General features: G+C 31.8%; 1 protein-coding gene across 1 annotated transcript; it reads left to right on the top strand.

Moving 5' to 3' along the window:
• The first annotated feature begins 6,198 nt into the window (after positions 1-6,198).
• On the top strand, positions 6,199-6,676 carry LOC132796251 (uncharacterized). Its single transcript, XM_060807348.1, has one exon. The coding sequence runs from the start codon at positions 6,301-6,303 to the stop codon at positions 6,610-6,612; it is 312 nt and encodes a 103-aa protein (XP_060663331.1). The 5' UTR covers positions 6,199-6,300; the 3' UTR covers positions 6,613-6,676.
• Positions 6,677-23,830: the final 17,154 nt, after the last annotated feature.

Below are 23,830 nucleotides of genomic sequence, written 5' to 3'. Positions count from 1 at the left end.
GTAAGCAACTGGCTCAACTGAAAAGCCGGTTTTTATTGTGATTCGATAGATTTCTGAGGTGGTTTGTATTCAAAGGTGCATTCATTGTTTTTATTCATTCTTTTCCTTATTGAAAGCTTTCGTTGCAAAGATTTTTCACTGCCCATCGTCAGTCTGTCTTTCTGTCCGTTCGTTTGTTTGTCTATATCGTAGAAATTACAATAGCTGAAGTTGCCAAATTTTATGACACTATTTGATAAAGATAGTTCTATAATATATGATTAATATTTTTCTAATCATTTTCCATCCGTCCGTCCGTCCGTTTATTTAACAGCATGTATGTCAGAGTGAAAGATAGTTAAAGATTCCTAATAATAGTATTAAATGCTTCTCATATTAGACTGCATTTATCTGCTTACTTCAAACCTTGTTGGAACTTTAATAGGTAAAATTTCCTTCCGACAAACTTAAAAGCCAGCTATTGTTGTGTTTCAATAGACTACTGAGTTGTGTTTGGTATTTAGAACTGCTTTCATTTCTATTTTTAGGGTACCTTACTGTCCGAATTTTTGCGGTTCCTCTTAATAATTGACCTTAAGTCCGAGTACTCCGAGTATAGCAAAGATAGAAAGGCATTAATTAGAAGGTTGTTGTTCTTGATCGTTACCCTTTTGCCATAATCCAGTTTATTTCCCTCTCACATGCTTTCTTTTCTTTTGTGTATTCTTTGCTACCTGTTTCCCCTCGATTAAACAACACTGAGCAAACAATCGATTTAATTGGCATTCGAATTGTGGGAGGAATTCGGCAATGTGTGCTGAATGAACCACAAATGCGAGAACCAAGACAAACATGTGACATGAAACAATCAACGAAAGCCTAAAGGACGAAGCATAACAAAATTGACACTAAAGTAGAAAATATAAAGGTTTAAATCGATTCAATGAACATGAAACAGGCTCTAATCAAGCGCCAATTAGATAATAATAGTGAAATCAAATTACATAAATACACGCAAAATTCCTTGTGAATAGTAAATTGCAATTTAATGTTTACTCACATGAATTATGGCAGCAACAATGAACTGAAATTAAAAAATAATTATAAATTAAATAAGTTTTAATACGAAAATTGTAAAATTTTAAATTTCATATTTAGCAATTTAAAAAATGATTTTGATGTAAGAAGAGAAATCATAAATATTATTAGTAATAAAGTTTTAAAATGTTATATTTTACATTTAGCAACTAGGAGAAATATATCTTTAAAATGTTTTATTAGAAGTCCAGCATACCCCATTATCTTTAAATCTGCAGAGTGCTTTATTGAATTACGATTAATGCTTGGCAAATCGCCTCGAAATATCTCAAATATTTTAAATTGACACACTCAAAAGGCAGGCACACACACACAAGGGGGGGCGTGGCAAGAAGAAGAAGAGTTGATTCTCACTTAAATTAGTGCAACGCAAGCAATTATTTTATTGCACATCCTGCACGCCAATGGAATTCCATTAGTCAAAGTCAAAGCCCAAACCATTTATCAGGGACGCAGAGCGTGTTAAGGGGACCATTTTGCTTCCCCTTAGAGGGTGTCCAAGAGAGGGGGTCGAGGGGTCACTGGGGGCATGTCCCAATCGATTTTTGGGCTCAAATTCATTAGAGCTCATGCAAATTGTTGAGCAATTTGACACATTTTAGCCATTTTGTTGCGACAGCCATTTCGCAAATATTCAGTCGAGGAATGTCTCATCGACTGAGCCTGTGAAGCCAGCTTGCGGTGGCTCTACCGAAGAGGCTCTGAACGGAATTAGCATAGTATAAACTATTTCACTACTAGAGACAATGCTTTAATGAGCAATTTATGCGACCTTCTTGACGGAACTAGCATTCTAGTATTTGCCTTTATTTTGGTAGTACCTGAAGGTTGTATATTGCTATTAGGGACTGAAACTTCTTGATTACTTCTTTCAAGAGAGTGGTTTGCCCAATGTCTATGCAAGATGACAACTTGTTGTGGTAAAATACCTCAAATATTGGAGGGTTGGTTAGTTATTCTTAGCTGCTATTTTGTTGCCACAGCCATTTCTCAAATATTCAATAGAGGAATGCCTCATTGATTGAACTTGTGGCTGTACCGAAGAGGCTCTGAACGGAATTAGCCACTAAGCTATTAAAGTCTTGACAACGCATCAACTATTTCACAACTAGAGACAATGCTTTAATGTGGAATTTATGCGACCTTCTTGACGGTACTAGCATTCTAGTAATTGCCTTTATTTTGGTAGTACCTAAAGGTTGTATATTCCTAGAGACAATGCTTTAATGTGGAATTTATGCGACCTTCTTGACGGTACTAGCATTCTAGTATTTGCCTTTATTTTGGTAGTACCTGAAGGTTGTATATTGCTATTAGGGACTGAAACTTTTTGATTACTTCTTTGAAGAGAGTTATTTGCTTATTGTCTACGCAAGATGACACCTTGTTGTGGTAATGCACACAAATAACAAAGCTGGTACCTATATAAAAAAATATTACCAGAAGGTTGTTGAGTTACTTTGAGAGACTAAAATGCTCAGTGCTCTGTAAATACTTTAAGCTGTAGTAAGTTAGGCTGCCTTCTTAACTGTACTAGCTTTCAAACATTCTTTTTTGTAATGAAAGTGCCAGAAGGTTGCACATTGTTGATAAACACGAAAACTTCTTGAGTACTTCATTGAAAATAATTATTTTTTGCTTATTTTCTATGCGAGATGACACATTTTTGTAGCAAAGTACCTTAATAATTAAGCTGGTACCTCTACCAATGCTAGTACCGAAAGGCTGTTGAATAATGCCAGACACTTTAAACTTAAGTGGGTGTGTAGCTTTAGCTACCTACTTTCCGATATTAGCAGTAAGTTACCTAGGTGACATTACTGCTACCTCAATGAAACGGTAGTACCGGAAGGTACCAGAAGGTTACATAGAAGGTTAAAAGACATTGGGAATTATTGATTACTTCTATAAAAAGAGTTATTTGCCCTTTTTGTGTGCCAGATGACACTTTGTTATGCTAAAGTATCTTAATACCTCTATGAAACGGTAGTACCAGAAGGTTGTTGAGTTATTTAAGAGACTGCAGTGTTCAGTGCTATAGAAATGCTTAGAATAACAATATTCAATATTTATTTCTTTATGATAAAGTTCTTGTCCCAGTTTGTGTCAGTAATAAAAGTATGCAGTCCGTTTGTAAAAGTTTAGTACCAATAAAGAATGTCGCTAAATTCTACTGACTAATGAATTATATTTGTGCTGTATTTGTGAAGCAAGCTATCTCCTATTCTAAACTACAATTTCAATTTGAATACTTTACTTTCTTTAAACAAAAATTTCAATTAAATAACTGACATAAACTTTCTGTTGCAGCAATTGAATGCTTAAAGGCAAGCAAGCTCAAATTATATTTTGCGTAAACTGCAAAAAACTTGCTTTAAAATTTGTTTGGCAAACTGAATGCAAAAGCCAGGGCGATATCAAAGAAAGCACTTTTAAGGCACTCTAACTAAATTTTGTGTTGGTTAGACGGGAGAGACAAGGAGTAGTGAAGGAAAGCAGAGGAGAGGAGAAGACGAGGAACTTTTGTACCCAAGTTGTTGCCAAGAACTTTAATTATTCTTTTTCAATATAAATTATAATATTGTTGATATTTTTGCATGCTCTGTGTTCGCTCTTTAGCATATTAAAAGGGATTTTCAAAACAGTTTAGCATTTATGCAACTTGCTCTCTCTCTCTTTTGCTCCCTCTGTCGCTCTCTCTCTCTCTCTCTCTCTCTCTATCTGTGTGTCAAAGCCAATTAATAGTAGATGGCTAAGCAAATTTTCAATTACATAAAGTTCAAGTGTAGTCTACCGTCTGAAACAAGTAAAAGCGTTTCACTTGCCAGTTTTGTATTGTATACCCTGTAGGTTTTGGTAGGGTATTCATTAGCATACATATTCTATATATATTTTTGTTACCCAGCCAGTGCTAGTAAAATTACGCTTGGTTATAAATTAATGTATAATCTAAGTCTTATAATAAATAAATATTTTTGCTTCAAAGTTTAAAGCAAAGTAAAGTGTGCAATCCCAAGGCATACCCCACACTTTAATGCAGTTACAGGGTACAATGGAGAGTGTCTTTAAAATTTCAACTTTTCAACATTCTCTTATCGCAAATGACAAATCTTAAAGTCGCTTTTTGCAAACGGCAATCACAGCGTAGAATAAACGGAGAAGGAGAATGAGAAGGAGAAGAACAACAACGTTGTGGAGTAAATAGGCCAATGGGCAACAACAACAACAATAGCAACGAAAAATGGCCCAAATGGCGTTGGCCTCCAATTTAACTGCATTTGGTGTAAATGTTAACGAAATAATCGTCCAGCGCCATCTAGCGTCGAGGGGCTGACTCTGTGTGTATGTGTGTTTCTCCCCAAAGAAACAAGAAACGCATAACCATGAGCATAAACATTAGAGTTTCCACGGGGTTCGTTGGCCACCAGAGTCCTCGCTCTCTTCCTTCCCTTCCCCGCTCCTCTTTGTTGCTGATAAATCTGGAGTTGGAAGGGGAGGGAGAGGGAGCGGGATTTCCCCCCGCTGCAAACTAACGAGCGAATTGCGAAACACAACACAACAGCAGGTAAACTAAATGTATGCATATCTCTCCAAAGAAATTCCCCAAGATGGATAACCTGCGCATTTCACAAAACCAATTTAATATTGAGCAACTGAACGCGCACTTTAAGCAACAACTGTCAAAACATTAAAGCTGGTGAAAAACTTACTAAACTATATAACAATGATTAAAAGTTTAACTGTGAAATAATAGTTGTCTTTATTGAAATTTAAATGTTCGCTTTAAATTTTGTTTAGTTTCTTTCTGTAAGTCAAATTTCGAAATGTTTCTTAAAGATATAATAATATAGTCTTAACTATTATTAAATTTGCCATTCTTTTTCATTTAATTTTTACTTTACATATACTATCTGTCAGTATTGAGCATATTTAATAATAGTAAAGTTTAAATTAAATAGAATAATAAGTTTGAAGATATGTAAAAACGAGTAGTACATACATACATAAAACATTATTAAAATATTCTATTATTTAAAATGTTTTATAAATTTATTAAAATCATGGGGATATTATATAATATTAAATATACCAAAGACAGTATATTATATTATTTAACCATTCTCTATTATTTGGGATGGTTAATAAATTTAATAAAATCGTTTTGTGGGTTATTATGGGACAGTATATTAAATATACCTAAATTAGTATAATATAAAGGTATAAAATCATGTTATGGATTGTTTACGGGCAGTATATCAACTATAAAAGAATTTGTGTAATATTATGGTATAACGTCATATTGTAGAGTGTTAAAAAACAGTATTAAATGTACTAGAATTGGTATAATATGGTATAAAATAATATGGTATAAAAATATACCTAAATAAGTATAATATAATGGTATAAAATCATGTTGGGAATTATTAAGAGGCGGTATATTAATTATACTGGAGTTGGTATAATATTATGGTAGACAATCATTTTGCGGAGTGTTAAAAGACAGTATTATATATATATAGAATTATATATATATTATATATTAGAATTAGTATAATATGGTATAATATATTTTTGAGTATTAATAAAGAACAGTATATTAAATGTACCAGAATTATTATAATATTATGAAACAGACATTCTCTGAAGCTATTCAGTAATGAACTATGTTAACTTAGTCTACTATAAAATATGCAAATAGAAATATTTGCAAACTTTTAAAATAATATAGATTATATAGTACGACAATATTATATAAATATATATAACTATATAACAAATATAACTATATGTTAACTATAAATAACATAACAGAAATCTATCCCGTAAATGCAGTAGTAATATGATCGATATAGTGATCACTATTCTATGATTGCTATTAAAAAACTGTCTATGCGAACTCGGTGCTTAGTTCAGCCAATTTCATGAAACTTGGTATACCAATTTGTTCTTAACTATACTTAATTTATATTCTACAAAAATGCATAGATTTTGATTATATTTTATAGATTTTAATGCGAAATTTGGATTTGAGTTGAAGTTTTTAGTTTTGGGTCATAGAAATTAATGTTTTATCTTTAGTTATCTTGAAGATTTTGTCATTAAATTTGCTGATTTTTTAAACAAAGTAGCCTTAGGCAGTTAACTTTAGAGCTCAGCAAAATCAACACAAAAAAATAATGGTATTAAGACAGTCTCTCAAAATTTAGTAAAGTGTATTTCGATATGTCGCGATATCTCTATGGGGACTTGATACTGGAGGCCTTCATGGAGTTTCGACGACCAATGAGCATGGATGAGGTTGTCGAATATGTGGCTGAAATGACAGATAGCACATATCTGCAGGTGCGACTGCCTGTGGACAACACCTTGACAGCTGCCTGGATGCATGGCTTTGTCGAGCGTAACAATGATCTATACACTCTTCAGCTGCCCGACTATGCAAAAGATCATCGACGACATCGTAATTCTCTTCACTTGGGTCGAAAACATGAGTGTTCCTCGTTCAATCAGCGGAGACGTTGCAAACGCTTGTAATTTCAAAGTGGAAATGCTAAGATACTAAAATTGAATAAAATACTGTAATAGTAAAATACTAAAATACTATAAAAGTAGCTTACTATGGTACCTAAATAAATATTTTATTGAGTATAGTGAATATACGTAAAGAGACATTGCAAACGCTTGTAATTTCAAAGTGGAAATGCTAAGATACTAAAATTAAATAAAATACTGTAATAGTAAAATACTAAAATACTATAAAAGTTTCTTATTATGGTACCTAAATATATGATTTAAACGCTGGTTTCTGTAGATATAAGGTTTTGCTAAGTGTTAGTATATTGAGTATACTGAATATACTTTCAGAGACATAGCAAACGCTTGTAATTTGCCAATGGAAAAGTTTTAACATTATTAATACTGGAATACTAAAATATTAAAATACTTAAAGTATAAAATAGCCAAATTCGAAAATACTAAAATACCAAAACAATAAAACAGTAAAATACTGAAATGACAAAATACTAAAATGATGTAATACTAAAATAGTAATAGAGTTGTATACTAAAATTGTAAAATAGCAAAATACCAAAATTCTAAGATTCTAAAATACTTATATAGTAAAATACTCAAACACTAAAATACTATAAAACTAGAATACTATGGTACCTAAATATATATTTTAAGAAGCTTTTGTTATGTGTTAGTATATTGAGTATACTGAATATACTTACGGAGACATTGTCATTTCAAAAGTACAAAAGTATCAGCAATATTACTGCAATACAAAAGTACCGAAAATGTAAAAAATCATAATTCTAAAATACTATAATACTAAAACACTAAACAACTTAAATTCTAAAATGATTAAATACTAAAATACCATAATGGAATAGTAAAATATTAGAATGCTAAAATACTAGAATACTAGTACATAATATATGGGCATTTCTCAAAGTCGCGAACGTACGTTCGTACGAGATAAATTAGAAAAATAAAATCGAAAACAAACGTTTCCTGAAACTTTTTTTTTACTCTTCGATAGCATTTGTTTAGCTCTTTGGTTAGTGTAAATTATGGGGCTTATCGATTTTTAATTTTCAAAATATTGTCAAAAAACATGCGGTCGCGAACGTACGCAAAATGGAAGTCGACTTTGGCTTAATACAGTAAAATGCAAAACTCTGCGAATTGAGACGGAATATTTTAAAGAAATAACTTTACTTTTAAAGTAGAATCATGTAGCTTTCTATTAAGTCTACTCCCAAGAAAATATCTCCATTTATTTATTTTTAATTTAATTAAGTTCCGGTCGCGAACGTACGGTCGCGAACGTACGATTTTTCCATGTTGTTTTATTAATAAAATTTTTATTTTTACCACAACTTTTTTTTATTAATAACTTCATATTTCATAAAAACAAAACAAACAAACAAAACAAACTCAATTTAATGTGTCTAATAACATTTAAAAGCAAAAAAAATAAATTTTTATTAAATATGAAATTTGTACTGAAATTTATTAATAGCAAGAAAAATATGTAATAAATAATAAGTAATAACTAACAAGTAATAAGTAACTGCAAACGACATAGTTTTCAAAAACAAAAACAAAAAAAAAATTTTTTTTTTTAAATCCATGCGACGCTAGTAAAAATCGACATATGCTTATAGGTAAGGTCGCGAACGTACGCTACTTTGACAATCAATAAAAAAAGATTGGTTTGAGTAACCCCAACGATTTTTTATATTTTTAATATATATACCAAAATCACTTAACACGAGAAGTTTCATTCACCTGCTTGCACTTATTGCGGAGCAATTACAATAAAATGATGTTTTTGGTCGCGAACGTACGATTTGAACATAGATAAGAAGCAAAATAAAAATAAACAGTTGATTGAACATATTTTCGCTCACTTTACATTTTTTATCTTATTATTGGATTGCTATTAAGAGATTTGGTAGAAAAAGAGCAAACATATCATATGTTTTCTTTGTGAAATAATAAAACATAAAAATGCATACAAAAGGAGCTAAAAGAGAAAAAATTACATTTTTTCAGTTTGCAGGCAAATTTTTTTATAAAAACAACCGAGATATGCTACGGATCCATTGTATTATGAAAATTTGGATATTTCTTTATGACATTATACAAAAAAATACGATGAATGTGAAGATTTTTTTTTTCGGTCGTGGTTTACCTTTCTTTGAGAATTGCCCATATGTATATTATTTGAAACGCTGGCCTCTGTGAATAGAAACTTCTGTTAAGTGTTAGTATATTGAAAATACTGAATACTTACATATTTACTTTTAAGAAGTGGAAAAATCGTGCAAATGCAACTTCAAATTGAAAAGCATGTTCTTGTCTTCACTTTCACACAAATTTTGAGAAAGCAAATTGTTTTGGGACCTAATTCGATCCCCTATCAAGTGAGTGCGAGAGAGCGAGAGAGATGGTCATTTAATAGGTCTGTTTCTATTTCTATTTCAATGTTTGTTGTTGTTCTTGTTGTTGTTGGTTTGGCACAATTTCTATTGATTTCATCAATACTTCTTGCTGTAGCCACAATAGCAAGAAGCACTCGAAGACAGTGAAGAAGAAGGCGGCGTCGAAAGTACGAAAAACATTTCGCTTTTTGCTTTTTTGCCATTTGCTTGAATTCCCCAAAGTCAATGGCAATTTCCGACAACACCAGGCGATTGCAAGGGAGGAGAAAGAGGGGAGAAGAGGGGAAGGGGGTGGGCAGGGTGTCAGGTGAGGGGTCAAATTGGGCTGTCAGTGTTGTGCTGTGTTGTGGCTGCTAACGGTTAAATAGTAACTTCGCCGCCAACTTATAACGCGCTCCACTTCCGTTTCCGCAGCCAGGCAAACAACTAGGCCAATGGCCTTCCCTCGTTTCCTTCCCCTTCCCCTTTCCCTTTCCTGTTCCTGTTCCCCCTCTCGTTGCTGGACGCAGTCTTGCGTTCGCATTTCCCAAAAAACTATTAAATCACATTTTACGAGCGTTAAGTGCACAATTAAAAGCATTTCGTTAATGCTGAAATTGGTGGCACAACCTCTGACCACCCCTCTTCGTCTTCTTCTTCTTTGTCTACGTGTTTCTCTTTCTCTTTCTCTGTTCCTCGTTGTGACGTAATTAAATTTCTTCAGTTCTTCCCCTCGTCCATTGAATTCACTTGGCTTATTGCTTTTTGGCTCTAACTAAATCGATTATGCTGCTGATGTAATTTTTCTGTTTTCTTTTTTTTTTCATTTAATGCGACAAAAAGTTTTTGGTATTTGCTTAGCTCCCTTTCTGCGATTGCCCGTAACTATAGCACTAAATACAAATTTACAAAACAATTTCATTTAGTTTTTGCTGAAAATTACTAGATTAGATAGCATCAAATAATTAAGACATCAAAGAGACTCAAATTGATAATTGCAAAGTAAAGAAAATTTGTTGAAAATTTTGCTAGCCACACTTTGTTTATTCCTTTATCTAAAATATAAAAGCTTACACTAGCTTTTTAAACAAATTTGTTTTTTTTTCGCAAAATAAAATATAAACAAAAGTAGATTTCCATTTTAACAAATTGAATCATTAGTATAGCGGAATTTTGAAAGATGATTAGTCAGTAAAGCAAAGATTCCATTAAATTCAATTAAGAAAAAATAAAAATGCAAAATGTATTTTTAAATAAATTTAAAATAAGTTAAGCTTAAATACTATTAAAATCAAAAAAGTTAAATTGATAATGCAAAATGTTATTTTTAATGCTAAGCAACTTTAGCTAATGAATAAAAAAAAAAAAATAAATTAAATTTAAAATTTTTTAATTAATCATATCGTCAGCTTCTCAACATAAATAAACAAGCATGTGAAGTTTGGCAAACTGGAAAACTGAAGTTTGGCAACAATGCAAATATAAGCTGTATATGTTGTAATACTGAAGTTTGGCAACAATGCTTAAGCTGTTGAAAATTGAAATGGGTTTAATATCAGCGAAAAAGTCAAGTGATGATCTCTTCAGCGAAACCGAGTGGGAAAGCATGTTCCAAAAGTTATCTAAGAACAGTTATATCAACTGTTTAAGCGAGGGGGAAGAGCAAGAGAGAGGGGAGTGTTTGGCATAGGCTGTAGCGGGTGTTAACATCATCATTTGCCTTGCACTCAGCTGACGCGTTGTCATCGTGCTTCTCTTCTACTCCTTTCATTCTTTCTTTCTTTGTTTTTGTATGCTCATCAAGGAAAGGAAGAGGAGGCGGAGAAGGTGGGGAAATAAATAACAAAACGCAACTAAGTAAGTAATATGAACTTAGTAGGCGTGTGAAGTGCACACTTAATGGGCTGTTGCCTGCGGGTGGCTAAACGGAGGAGTGGGAGTGGGAGGGGGATGGAGAGGGGGAGGGGGAAGGGAGCAAAGGCAACTAGGTGAAACGCACAAGAGAGTGAGAGAGAGCGAGAGAGGTGGATAAGATTGCAGCTCGTGTCACTCACACCACTTCACACCCCTCTCGACAAGCAGCGCTCCCCTTCCCCCTGCCCCCTCTCCACCCTTCACAGCTGCAGTTTCCAGTTCCACTTTACGCACACGCCTAAGTGCGGAAGCATGTTCAAGTGTGTTGAAAATGGAAAGCAATGTGTTACTACATAGTTCAGCTTCTCTTTCTTCTTCTTCGTCTTCTTCTTTATTCGCAGCTTCAGTCTCAGTCTCTGCTTCTTTCTTTTTAAACTTATACTCTATAATTTTTATAAGCCAGCTGTTGATTTCGCCAATTGCAGCATATCGAATTTAACATTCTCTTTTTTTTTTTAAATTGTTGATGCCGATTTTATTATAATTCTTTTTAAATATTATAAATATAGTATATTATTATATACTATACTATATATAAGTATACAATATGTCTAGTATATTTTATATATAAAAATTATTTAAAATTTAACACAACATATTTGTGTATAATATAACTAAGAAATAATTGTTATTTTCATTCTTTATCTCTATTCCATTAGAGATGAGATTTTTACATAAAACTTAAGTTGTATAATAAAAAATTAATACAAATAAATAATCCAATCAATTTTAAACTTATGAACATCGATAATTCTAGGTTAAAAATTAAAATATTTACTTAAGCGTCCTTTTAAGTCATGTTAAAAATACTTCTTAAAGGAAAAAAGTATATTAAATGTGCAATTGATTCAGTTTTAATTAACTGAGCTAATGTTATTTTAACAACTTCTCTTGAAAATTAGAGTATGTTTTTTTAACGACCTTTTAGATTTTTTATAAGTAATAATTTAATTAGTAGTTATTTTAATTTTTTAATAACCTCTTTTGCTGCAAGATTTTTTCGGTTTCATTCTCTAATTAATATTTCAAAATATTTCTCGAAGATATGATATATTATTTTATATATTAATGTTATTAATATATTAATGTTCAAATTAAAATTATTTTTTAATACTGATACTGTCATGCTTGATATAAACTCTTTTCTTATTAACCTATTAAATCTCTATTGAATGTAAAATTTTTAGTTTTTAAAATATACTATTTACTCTGTAAGAAATTAGTTTCGTACTTTTTTGTTGAACCTATATATAATATGTTATTTTTATTTTTGAAATACACTTTATAAGAAGTTTTTTTTGTAGTTTCTTTACAGTTTGATTCCCTAAGCTAAATATCTGAAACTTCCTTGCCTCATATATACATATATGATATGATGATCTACATTGTGTTATATATGATAAATATATCCTGTTTATCATAAAATGAAAAACGCATTAAACTTGCAATTCTTATTTACATATGTTTTCAAGTGTTGAATAAGTTTTTAACTTTATCAAATAAGCGAAAATCCAAAATAAGCGTATTTCATTTTCGTAAATTTATGTTTAATTCTTTTTTCTGTTGTCAGTTATTTTTTGTACATATGATATAATGATCTATATGATGGTATTTAAAATTTATAAGAAGAAAAACGCATTAAACATGCAATTCTTATTTATGTTTTCAACTTTATAAAATAAGCGAACAATCAAAGTTAGCGTATTTCATCTTCGTCAATTTATGTTTGATGCCTTTTTTCAGTTGTCAGTTATTTTTTCTCTTCAATGTTTTTTTTTTTTTGTTAGTTGCATCTTAATGCGCTTTGCTAGTTGTTGTTGTTGTTGTCTCTGTTGTAGTACTCTGGTGATGACGTCACGCCCTTGCGGCCCAGTTGAGACATTTGACGACACAAAGCGGCACAAAGTTGCCTCAAAAGCGGAAGCCAAAGGAGCAGCCATGACGTTGACATTAGCTGCAGTCAAGAGGGAGGGAGAGATAGAGTGGGAAAAGGGGGTGAGAGAGAGAGAGAGAGGGGGGGTGGGGGAGTGCAACGGTGTCTATTTCTCGAATACTATATGTCAGTACTTCCGGCTGCCTTTTCGATAACCTGCTGCGTCTGAGTCTCTCTCTCTCGCTCTCTCTCTCTCTTGGGGCTGGCCAGGATATCAGGATGTCAGGACGTCAGAGCATTGGGGCATCAGGGACAGCCAGAGAGAGAGGAGAACGAAAGCGTTGACTTTAAAATGCAACATTTATGTAGTTTGCTGCATGTTTGGACATGTACGTGACATTTTGCAAAAGTCGCGTGCCAGGATGCAGCCAAAAGCATGACAACAGCATATACTTCATATACACATATATAGTCACCATATATATATATATATGTATGAACACATCAGTATAATGCCTTAGATACACACACACACACACACACACTCAGTCCTTTGTCTTTGTGCCTTTAGCTTAATGTGCCAGCAATTTCTTATCATCTTTGCCTTTTTGTTTTTTTTTTTTATATTTTTCTATTCCATGTTTTATTTTTGATTTCCACAAAGGCTCCTCAGAGCAGAAACAACAACAACAGCTATAATAACAAATCCTTAGCTACAGTGAGCAATAAAAAACAGCGCCCAGAGTGGCCACATTTCACAAAAAGCGAAACGCAGCTTAGACTTGTCAGAGGACAGAAAAGCTTTCACATTATATTAAAAATATGATAAAGCAGTTGCAACTTGATTGCAACAAAACTGATTTTACCCCAAATTGAATTTAATACAAGATCTTCGATCAGTGAACCCAATTATTATCAAATTTAAAATTTCGAATTATAATTTAATTTGTTAAGTAATTCGATATTATCAACGATATTTATATTTTCTAATATCGAAATATAATTTAATGTATCACGTATATACAATTATATTTACAATAAAAGTTGTTTTATATTATTTAATTTAGAATATTTATATTTAATACAAATATAAAATTAAAATGAGGTTTATTCAAGGTGACGAAGAACGTATTTTTAATTAAAAAACTAATCTTTACTTTTCCCTCACTGATTCGCTGAACTATCGACCTACAACCCAAAATGGTAAGAGCTTGAAGGCTATAACTTTTACACAAAATTGTTGACTAAGTTAATACTTCTATACAAGGTCACTTCGACTAATAATAAAAAAATAATATAATGTCGCTTCAATTAATAATAAAAAAGGACTGTTCCACTAAACTATCAACGCATAACCTAAAATGGCAAGAGCTGGAAGGCTACAAGTTTTACACAAAATAGATGACTAAATTTAACTAATAAGAAATAATTTAAATTCGTTTTAGATAATCATAAAAAAGAACTGTCCATCAACTCAAAATAGTAAGAGTTAGGAATCTGCAAGTTTTACACAAAATTGTGGTCACTTTAATAGAGAGTTTCTTTAAATAATGATAAAAAAAAGGTACAGAAAGAACTATCAATGCATAGTCCTAAACGGTAACAGCTAGGAGGCTGCAAGTTTTACATAAAATACTTATTTAAATTGGATTCTTTAATATAGAGCCTCTTCAATTATTATAAAAAAAAGAACTAAATCACTGGTAGGAGGCTGCAAATTTGAAAGCGCAGTGAGGTGAATATTCTTCTTAATTCATTATAAATTATTGACGGATTTTCTTAACTATCTCGCAAGCCCAAACGAGGCTAAGTTGTGTACTAAATTTGATTCGGTAATATAGTCTTCTCGACTAGTAACAAAAGGTTATCTTTTTGTTAAACTGTAAGAACTGGGAGGATAGCTGAGTGGGGCATCTGCATCCATCATATTTTAATTTAAAGTCCCTGTAACTCTTAATAAATTATTGACTGATTTACTCAACTATATCACAGTTCAGTTAAAAGGTATCTTTGGCTATACATATAAAATAGTTAACCAAATTTAATACTTTAATATAACGATCTCTTCCATTAATAATAAATAAGAAATTTCCAAGCTTGCAAAGCTACATTTGGCTTAAAGCTGTATAACTTCACTGCTATTCTCATTGTATCTAAAAATAAAAAGTAAAAATAGAATTCAACTTGAGTTTGTCGCTCTTTTAATTCTGGTTTTAAGCTGAAAGACTGCCGACACAGCAAATTGCGAAGGGAAATGCATAAAAATGTAGAATTTATTGTGCCATAGTCTACAATCAGGAGGGAAGGAAGCAAAAGGTAGGCACATAAAGTGTTTAAGTAATGGTCGACATGGCTTAGTCGTGATGCCCAGATAAGCCAAAGACTTAAGTCTTAAGCCTCCAATTCTATATTTTCTTTACTCAGTGCAGCAGTCGCATAAAATTCACGTGGCATAACTAAGAGGTTTTGGTTTTTTGTTTTTACCTTTTCACATTTTCCTTCTGTTCTTCTGTTCTTATTTTCTTTTTTTTTTCGTCCTGTCGATTTACAGCGATTGCAGTTCAATGCACGCGCCTTGAAATTGTTTTCATTATTTCATTTCATTTGGCTCACAATGTTCACAACCTGAGAATTATAGCCAAGTTGCCCTCAGGGAGCAATGGTCAATGGGCAAAGGGGGGGGGTAAGGGGGAATGCCAATAAGCGGCAGCCATTAAATAAATACGAGGTGATTCCTAGAGTAAGTGAAGCCAAAGGAAAAACCAAAAGGACGACCAAACAAAAATACATTCACAATTCGCGCACAGCGAACAATTCTCAAATAAAAATACATAATTCAAACTTAATGCAAACGCATTCTCCAGGTGTGCTCAAAAATCAAATATTGGCAATTGTTGCTGTAGTTGTAGTTATAGTTGTTGCTGTTGTTGTAGTACGTGCATGTTAACCCGGAATTATGGATGTCTGCGCATCCCTGAGCTCCCTTAGCAGCGGGCGATCAAAAAGAAAGTGCAAGAATTATTTTTATAAAGCGCGAAACTAGGCGAATTTTAAATACCCTGAAATTACAGCTATTTACTGTTCGTTTAGTATATTTAATAATATATTCCCAAAGTGAAACTCTAATAACGTTTTTGCTTTTTTTATGTAATGAACATAAATCTTTTAAATGCCCTGAAAATATCAAAGCACGAATTTCGATTTCTATATTTAATATTTAATTTAATGATAATTATAGTCCCAATATAAAACATTTTTTAGTTTCTATATAACTATAACTTTTAAATACCCAGCAAATATTGTAGTATGAAATTCGATTATTATATTAAATAATATAATAATAAATATTATATATTTCCAAACTGAAAATCTTATTAAGTTTCCGCTTTTTTAAGTAATGAACATAAATCTTTTAAATAACCTGTATTTATCTTAGTATTCGATATCTATATTTAATAATGTTGTAATAAATAAAGTCCCAAAGAATAACGCTTTTTTAGTTTCTGTATTTTTAAGTAAAAAACACGTAACTTTTAAATTTATCATAGCTCTGTTTTTATATTTAATATCTAACATATTGATAAATATATTTTCAGAAGAAAACATAAATCTTTTAAATACCCTTCAAATATCGTAGAACGAACTTGAATTTTCATATTATATTTTTGCAGTTTTTTAAATATATTTCCAAACTTCTCTCAATTACTTTATGTATTTCTAAGCTGAAATAATAATATAATAGAATTATGTATGTAAATAAAATATATGTAAATATAAATATTAATATACGTATAAATATTTAATTAATCAAAATAATAATAAATAAATATTAATAATCATTATTTAAAGTATCTTTCTTACTCGCACTATGAAGTTCGATTTCCAAATACATTTTTGTTTTTAGTTTTACAAGTATATATTTTTAAGACATGGTCATCATATTCTCCAGATCTTAACATATCTAAAAACATTTCGGGCTGGGTAAACCGGAAGATGTATGAAGGAGGAAAGCAATACGAAGATAAGAAAACATTAACTGAAACTTTAAATGTGCTTGGAGTGAGTTTTCCTTGAACTACATAAATTCATTGTAGCATTCTATGAAGGATCTTTTATACGAAGTTATTACTAACAAAGAAGGCTATAATGAATCAAAAAAAAAGATAAGGTGAATTCTTATTTTGAGTAGCTTTAAGAAAATGTTTGAAAAACACAATTTCGGTAAATTAAAATAATCATTTGAATATTCTATTTAAATTAACATCAAATATTTAATGTTTTTGCATGTAAAACTTTTAATTCTCAGTAAAACAATAAATATCAAACAATTTTTAATGTAAGCATGAGTGTATTTCTAAGCTGAAATATTACCTATTGATTTATTATTATTGCGTGAAATAAATATGCGGATTTTATTGCTCTTTTTGATAATCAGTTTATGTTTGTGACATGCAACTTTCATATTCATCGCAATATTAAATTGCATTGCTATATTAAATATTTTTGTAGTTTTATAAATATCTTCCTAAAATAAATCTCTCATATGAAATATTGCCTAAGAATTGATTAGTTTTTGTAATATAAATGAATTAAAATGCTTAAATATGATACAAAATAAATAAGAATTAACAATATATCTTCACTTAAAGCCTTCAACATTTTTTAAATACATTTACAAAACTATAAATTGTGCTTATTGAGTATACATAAATATGCGCAACTGTTGCTATTATTATTACTTGGTTAAGCTGCCTTTTATAGGCTGTTAAGTCTCTTCGAACTGCATGATTGATAGTTGAGCATAATTTGTATTTATTTTCATTTTATTTCATCGGCTTTATAGAGTAGTTGCATGTTAATCTACAGCAAAAATACGCTTTGCAAAGTCTGTTCAGTTTTATTTTTTCTGTGTTACTCTTTCAATTCAACATTCAAAGCGCGCGCGTTGAACTTTCAGAAACTTTATTCAACAAATGCTTGTCGAATTTTCACTTTGATCAGGAATCAGGAAACTGACGCTCTTCAACTTTAGACAAAAGTTCAAATTCAATAGCCCTCGCATGTGGCTTAACTTTTTGCACAGTGTATCGAGTTGCAGACGCGCATAACTTGTTTAAGCACTTGTGTCTGGGGAAAACAAGTAGGAAATCGATGGCAAAGAGTCAGCTCGACTGTAAAATACTGCACATTTGTATAGAGCTAAAGTGACTCCTTCTATTTTTATACAAATCTTGAAAAATCAGCATGAAATGGTTATTAGCAACATTTGATAAGCTAAGATGAAAATTATGCGAACATTTTTGGTTTTTTTCTCATAATGTGTGGAATATCTTTAAAGGTGAAAGTATAAATTTAAGTCTTAAGTTTAAGACCATGTAAACACATATAATACGAGTGTTTTGTGTAATTTAACTATCATACGCAACTCTTCGGTTTTTTTTTTAGTATATTATCTTAATAATAGTATGCAACTCATCCGGTGTATGTTAGTATTTTTTAATATATTTAATAGCTATATTTTTAGAATGAATCCGAAATAATCACATGTAACTCTGAGGTATATGTTAGTATTTTTACAGTTTATTTATTAGCTGTATTTTTAGAGTGAACTCGTAAAATTTGTTTGCAACTTTGTGGTATATTGTAGTATTTTTTCGTAATATTATTTGGTATATAATACTGTAATAATCATATGGAATATTTTAATGGCTTTCAGTATATTAATTTGGCACATTTACAGATTAATACTGTAATAATCGCATGCAACTCTGCGGCATATTCTAGTATATAATACTGTTATAATCATCGGTAATTCTTCGGTAAATTGTAGTATCTTGTATCATATTAACTTGGTATATTTGTAGAGTAATACTGTAACAATCGCATGTAACTTGTCGGTATATTTTAGTATTTTTCAGAATATTAATTTAGGATATTTCAAGAATAATATCGTATTAATCATGTGTAACTCTTCGGTATATATTAGTATTTTTCAGTATTTTAATTTTGTATATTTTAAGAATAATACCATAATATTTGTAAGTAACTCTTTGGTATATTTAAGTAGCTTGTCAGTAAATTATGTTGGTATATTTTAAGGCAAATACCGAAACTCTTTGGTATATTTGAGTGTTCTAGTATATCAATTTGGTATATTTTAAGACACACTGCTCTGATTTTGTTTAAAAATCCATAGTCGAATAATTAAATATATGAAAAGTTACTTTTTATTTTTTTTAATTTTCCATTCATTGTCAAATACCTAAAATGCTCTTCTATCCTTTCGTGTCGGGTATCAAAAAAAAAAGGGAAATTCGAAGAAAATGTTAAAATGGGTCGCGGGTATTTTGGCCATAAAATGTTTATAACGCGACGCGAAAGCCGCTTACAGCAGTTGCAGCCCCACAAGAGGAGACTCGATGAACAAGGGCGGGGACGGAGACGGGGATGTAGGCGTGGGTCAGTTACAGTTACAGTTACAGTAACGGTAACCGTTACATTTACAGTTAACGATGCACTTGCAGTTTATTTATTAGCTGCGTTCATTTGTTGCTTTGTTGAGCAACTCCTCATTTTGCTTTGTTGCCACATGAAATTTAATTTGCAAATATGAACATCGAAGTATCCGAGTATCGTTGGAGCCGACGGGGAGGGGGAGGTGCAGAAAGTAGCAATGTAAATGTTGTGCAGTGTCGTGTAGTCTAGTGTGTGTGTGTGTGTGTGTGTGGCACACAACATCGCCAGGCTCGACTGCTGTTTATTTATTTAAGCAATTGCCGCTGTCAACACACAGGACACTCTGATGGGCTCAATGATTGGGAAAAAGTGCCAAGTGGCGTCTGCCAAACGACTGCTCGACTAGCAAATACCCTAGAAGAGATGGGAATGATGTCATTTTATAAATTCATTTTTCATATTCTTCTTATTCTAACTGAGCCTGCAGGAAATGTATGTCACAGGCAGATGGAGACATCTCTGACCCTTTAAAGTATCCATATTCATGATCAGCGTTAACAGACGAGATGATATAGCTGTGTCTGTCTGTCTGTCCGTCTGTCCGTATGAACACCTAGATCTCTGAGACTATAAGACATAGAGCTATAATGCGATAATAGTTTTGTATGGGAAAAGCGCTGACAATCTAGTAAATTTTGCGCTTTACGGTATATTTCGATTATAGTATATATAATATACCATGTATATATTGTATATATAATATACCAAAGTTAGTTACTTTGGCTGAAAATCTGGTATATTTTGCGTTTGATGGTATATTTTCAATGCCGTGCAATATACCAAATACAACAATATTAGGTAGTCATTGATTTGGTAGACAAGTAGGTATATTTTTATTATACATACATATTATAATATACCAAGTATAGCCTTTGATATATTTTGGCAATTTCAGTATATTAATTTTGTATAATTTAAGAATAATACTTCACTGTAATAAGTGAACATAACTAGAAGTAGGAATAATACCTACTATTATCCTTTAGCGACGCGGCTTTTTTGATGAGTCAACTCTTTACACACCATTAAAGAGATACAATTGAAAATAACAAAATTATACCAAAGAAAATAAATAATACCGAGAAAGTGTTGCTTTTTCTGTATCTACGTTAGAGTTGTTGTGTACGCCTTTTGAAAAGCCTTTTGAATAACCTTCAACTGTCTTAAACACAGAGTATGTATATGTGTATTAAAATAAAGACATAATATAGAAAGTTTTTTTGCAAACACATTCTATCCTTAGGAAAAAGTTAATTTTTGCCTGTACTTGTATATGTTCATGTGAATTCATGTTGAATTGTGAAAATATATAAAAATAAGAACAAACTGTTTACACTATAATTTCTAACCAACAACATTGAAAAGCGATTGTTAAGATTATCATTGCATATCAAAAATATATTAAAGACCAATTCTAAAACTGATCAAATTCAGAGGAGCAGCTAATGAGAAGAGTTCGTACTGACGAGTTGATCATACCCGTTTTAGAATTTGTTTGCCAGCCAAGGTATCAACATTGATATAAATTCACTAGCAAACTGATGACTTGCGAGGGCAACGGAGAAGAGCAAGAGGAAGAGAACGGGGTGGGGAGGAGGCAGAATACACGGAACTGCAAATGGAAATCGAAATCGCAATCGAAATGGAAATGGAAGTAGAACTGGCTGTGGAAAAGTGGAAAAGCAGAGGAAGTGGAAATGGTAACAACGAACGTCAACATCTTAGCAGCTCTCGATGGCGGCGACGTCTGCCTTTTGCAATTGGGACAATTTTATTTTTTGTTTATCTTTGTCTGTGTCTGTGTCTGTGTCTGTTGCTCTCGATCTCGCTCCCTCTGCAACTCATTTGGCTCATTTACATTTCCTATTTCCCATTTATACTCCTTCCCCCATCTCCTCCTTCCTTCTTCCCTTCCCATTGCCCCACTCTCCAACTCGAACTCACTTTCCCATTTTACCATTTCGCAAGTAAATGTTGTGCAAAGCAATAAAAATAAAAGTAAATGTCCTGGCGACAGGCGCACAATCCGCGGCGGCTTTGTCGCCTCTGTCTCTGCACCTCCCTTCTTCCCCATCCCTCTCTCTCTCACACCTTCTCTGGCTGTCTATGAAAAACTGGCAACCGCTCGAATGCCCTACAATATGTTTAATGTTGTTTTGAATGGCATTCATACAAAATGCTGACTCACCGCGAATACCCTGCAACTTAGTCAACAGATTTCAGAAAGATTGTATCTCAAAGATACTTCATACTTAATGAATGGCTGTAAATATAAGTTTTTCCCAAAAGTATGCAACTTTTTTGGAAATATTATAGTTAATAGTGTAAAGTAAGTTTATATAGTTAAGAGTATTATAATGATAATAGTTAAGTGAAATAAAATATTTCGAAATGAAAATAAAAGAATAATAATAAAAGTGGCCAACAGTAAGATGCTTTTTATATCAGGTAGAAAGCGGCATCTCCGAACCTATAAAATATATATTCTTGATCAGCGTCAACAGCTGAGACGATCTAGCCATGTTCGTCTGTCTGTCTGTCTGTCCGTCCGTTCGTATGAAACACTGGATCTCAGAGACTATAAGAGATAGAGCTATAATGTTTTTTTCGACAGCATTTGTTATGTTTGCACGCAGATCAAGTTTATTTCAAATTTTTGACACGTCCACTTCCGCCCCCGCAAATCGACAAAAATCGAATAACAAGCTTAATTTTAAAGCTAGATTCGCAAATGTTGTTATATACAATAATAAGTATAGTAGTTGTGATTCCTGAAATTCGGATCAGATATTAAAGAAATACTTTTGTATGGGCAAAAAACGCCTTTGGCTAACAATCTGGTATATTGTGCCGTCTATGGTATATTTTGAATGCATCACACAATTTCCTTTTCAAGTCCATTTCCCATTCAGCTTACAGAGTAACTCGCAGTCTGTCTCCCTGTCAATATCTCATTTTATCTGTTGCTCAGTCGCATGAAAAATATAGTAAGCTTGCAGCATAAAAATAGCAACGCTTCATTTGCATAGAAAACGGGTTCAATGAACTAGGCACAGTGCGAAACAGGCGAAAGGTCTTTCAACTCGACTCAACTCAACTCAACTCAACTCGTCTATTTATGGATGTTTCGGATATACGTGTGCATAACTTTTATGGCCAGCAGTTTTGTCAGCGCGCAGTTTCGATTTCGCATATTATTTGTGGCACTGAGGTAGAAAAAGGATGAGACAGCTTACATAACATATGTTAGAGAGCGAAAGTATAAAGCACTTCAAAGTAGGTTAAGCCAGGTGTTGTTTTTTTTTGAAGGAAATAACTTTGACTTTGAAATGAAAGTCAGCCAATGTATTTATGATGCACAAGTGAAGAATAAAAAGTTTACATAACTTTGTGGATTACATAAAAAAAAAATGGTGAAGCAAATCGAAAAAAAAAATAAAAATTGAATAAAGTATGAATTAAATACTCTTTTACTTTACATCTTAATTTGATATCCATTAATTATGATATTTTTATATAATTGGGTTTTAATAATTATTGAAATTATTACAATCTATTAATATTTATGATTCCTAACTTTCGTATTAGTTACCTGCTAAGTTGTCACGGGATAATTTATTCAATTTGTGTACAATTTAAACTACAATCAAGTGTGCTCGACTTCGAGATACCAGTTACTTATTCTGAATAAAAGGAAAAGTACTAATTTACTACTAACAACTAACTACTAATTTAATAAATAGACTTACGAAATTTGCTACAAAAATACTAAAATATACCAACACCAATCTTTGGTATACTGATATATTACTACATTGAAAATATGCCAGTATCACACAATTTTTACTCTATTTAATTTCCTATTCAATTTACTAAAGGTTAGACATTTAAAATATGCCATATTGGGAAAAATATACTGAACACTATATATGGTATATTTATATAGAACTACATCAAACAAATATACGAGATTGTCAACCAAGGCAACTAAGACCCATACAAAAGTATTTCTTTAATAACTTTAACTTCCATCTGATCATAATTAAATTCTGGAATCATAAATACTTTAGTTGTCATTGTAAGAAAAACAAAATTTTTAATGTCATTGCAATCTGTTGTTATTTAAAATTCAAGGAATACCTAATTTCGTCGTGAAGAAATTAAAAATAATGTGTAGTGAATAAAGTATTATACTATTTTTTATTGTATTATTAGAATTTTTAATATTTAATTTCATTTGTTGATTTAGACATTATTACTTTAAATATTTCTGAATTTGAATGAAGAAAAAACATAGAAAGTTTGATTAATTTCCGGCTAGATTTTTACAGGGTATACAACATTAGGTTGGTTGATTAAGTTGATGTCTGCGAAGAACAACCAAACGATGCCACGCCTTCATCAGAGGGAGTGCATAAATAAGTGCGCGCTTTTAAAGGCTGCCAAAAAGTACGCAACAAGATTTGTGAGCCTGCCATTTACGCGCTCGAACTTTTGAACGAGGCAGCAGCAGAAGTAG

This window comes from Drosophila nasuta, chromosome X (assembly GCF_023558535.2).
Source record: "Drosophila nasuta strain 15112-1781.00 chromosome X, ASM2355853v1, whole genome shotgun sequence".
Lineage (NCBI taxonomy): Eukaryota > Metazoa > Arthropoda > Insecta > Diptera > Drosophilidae > Drosophila > Drosophila nasuta.
The sequence above is the reverse complement of the archived record's forward strand: the minus strand, read 5'-3'. Positions and strand labels throughout refer to the sequence as shown.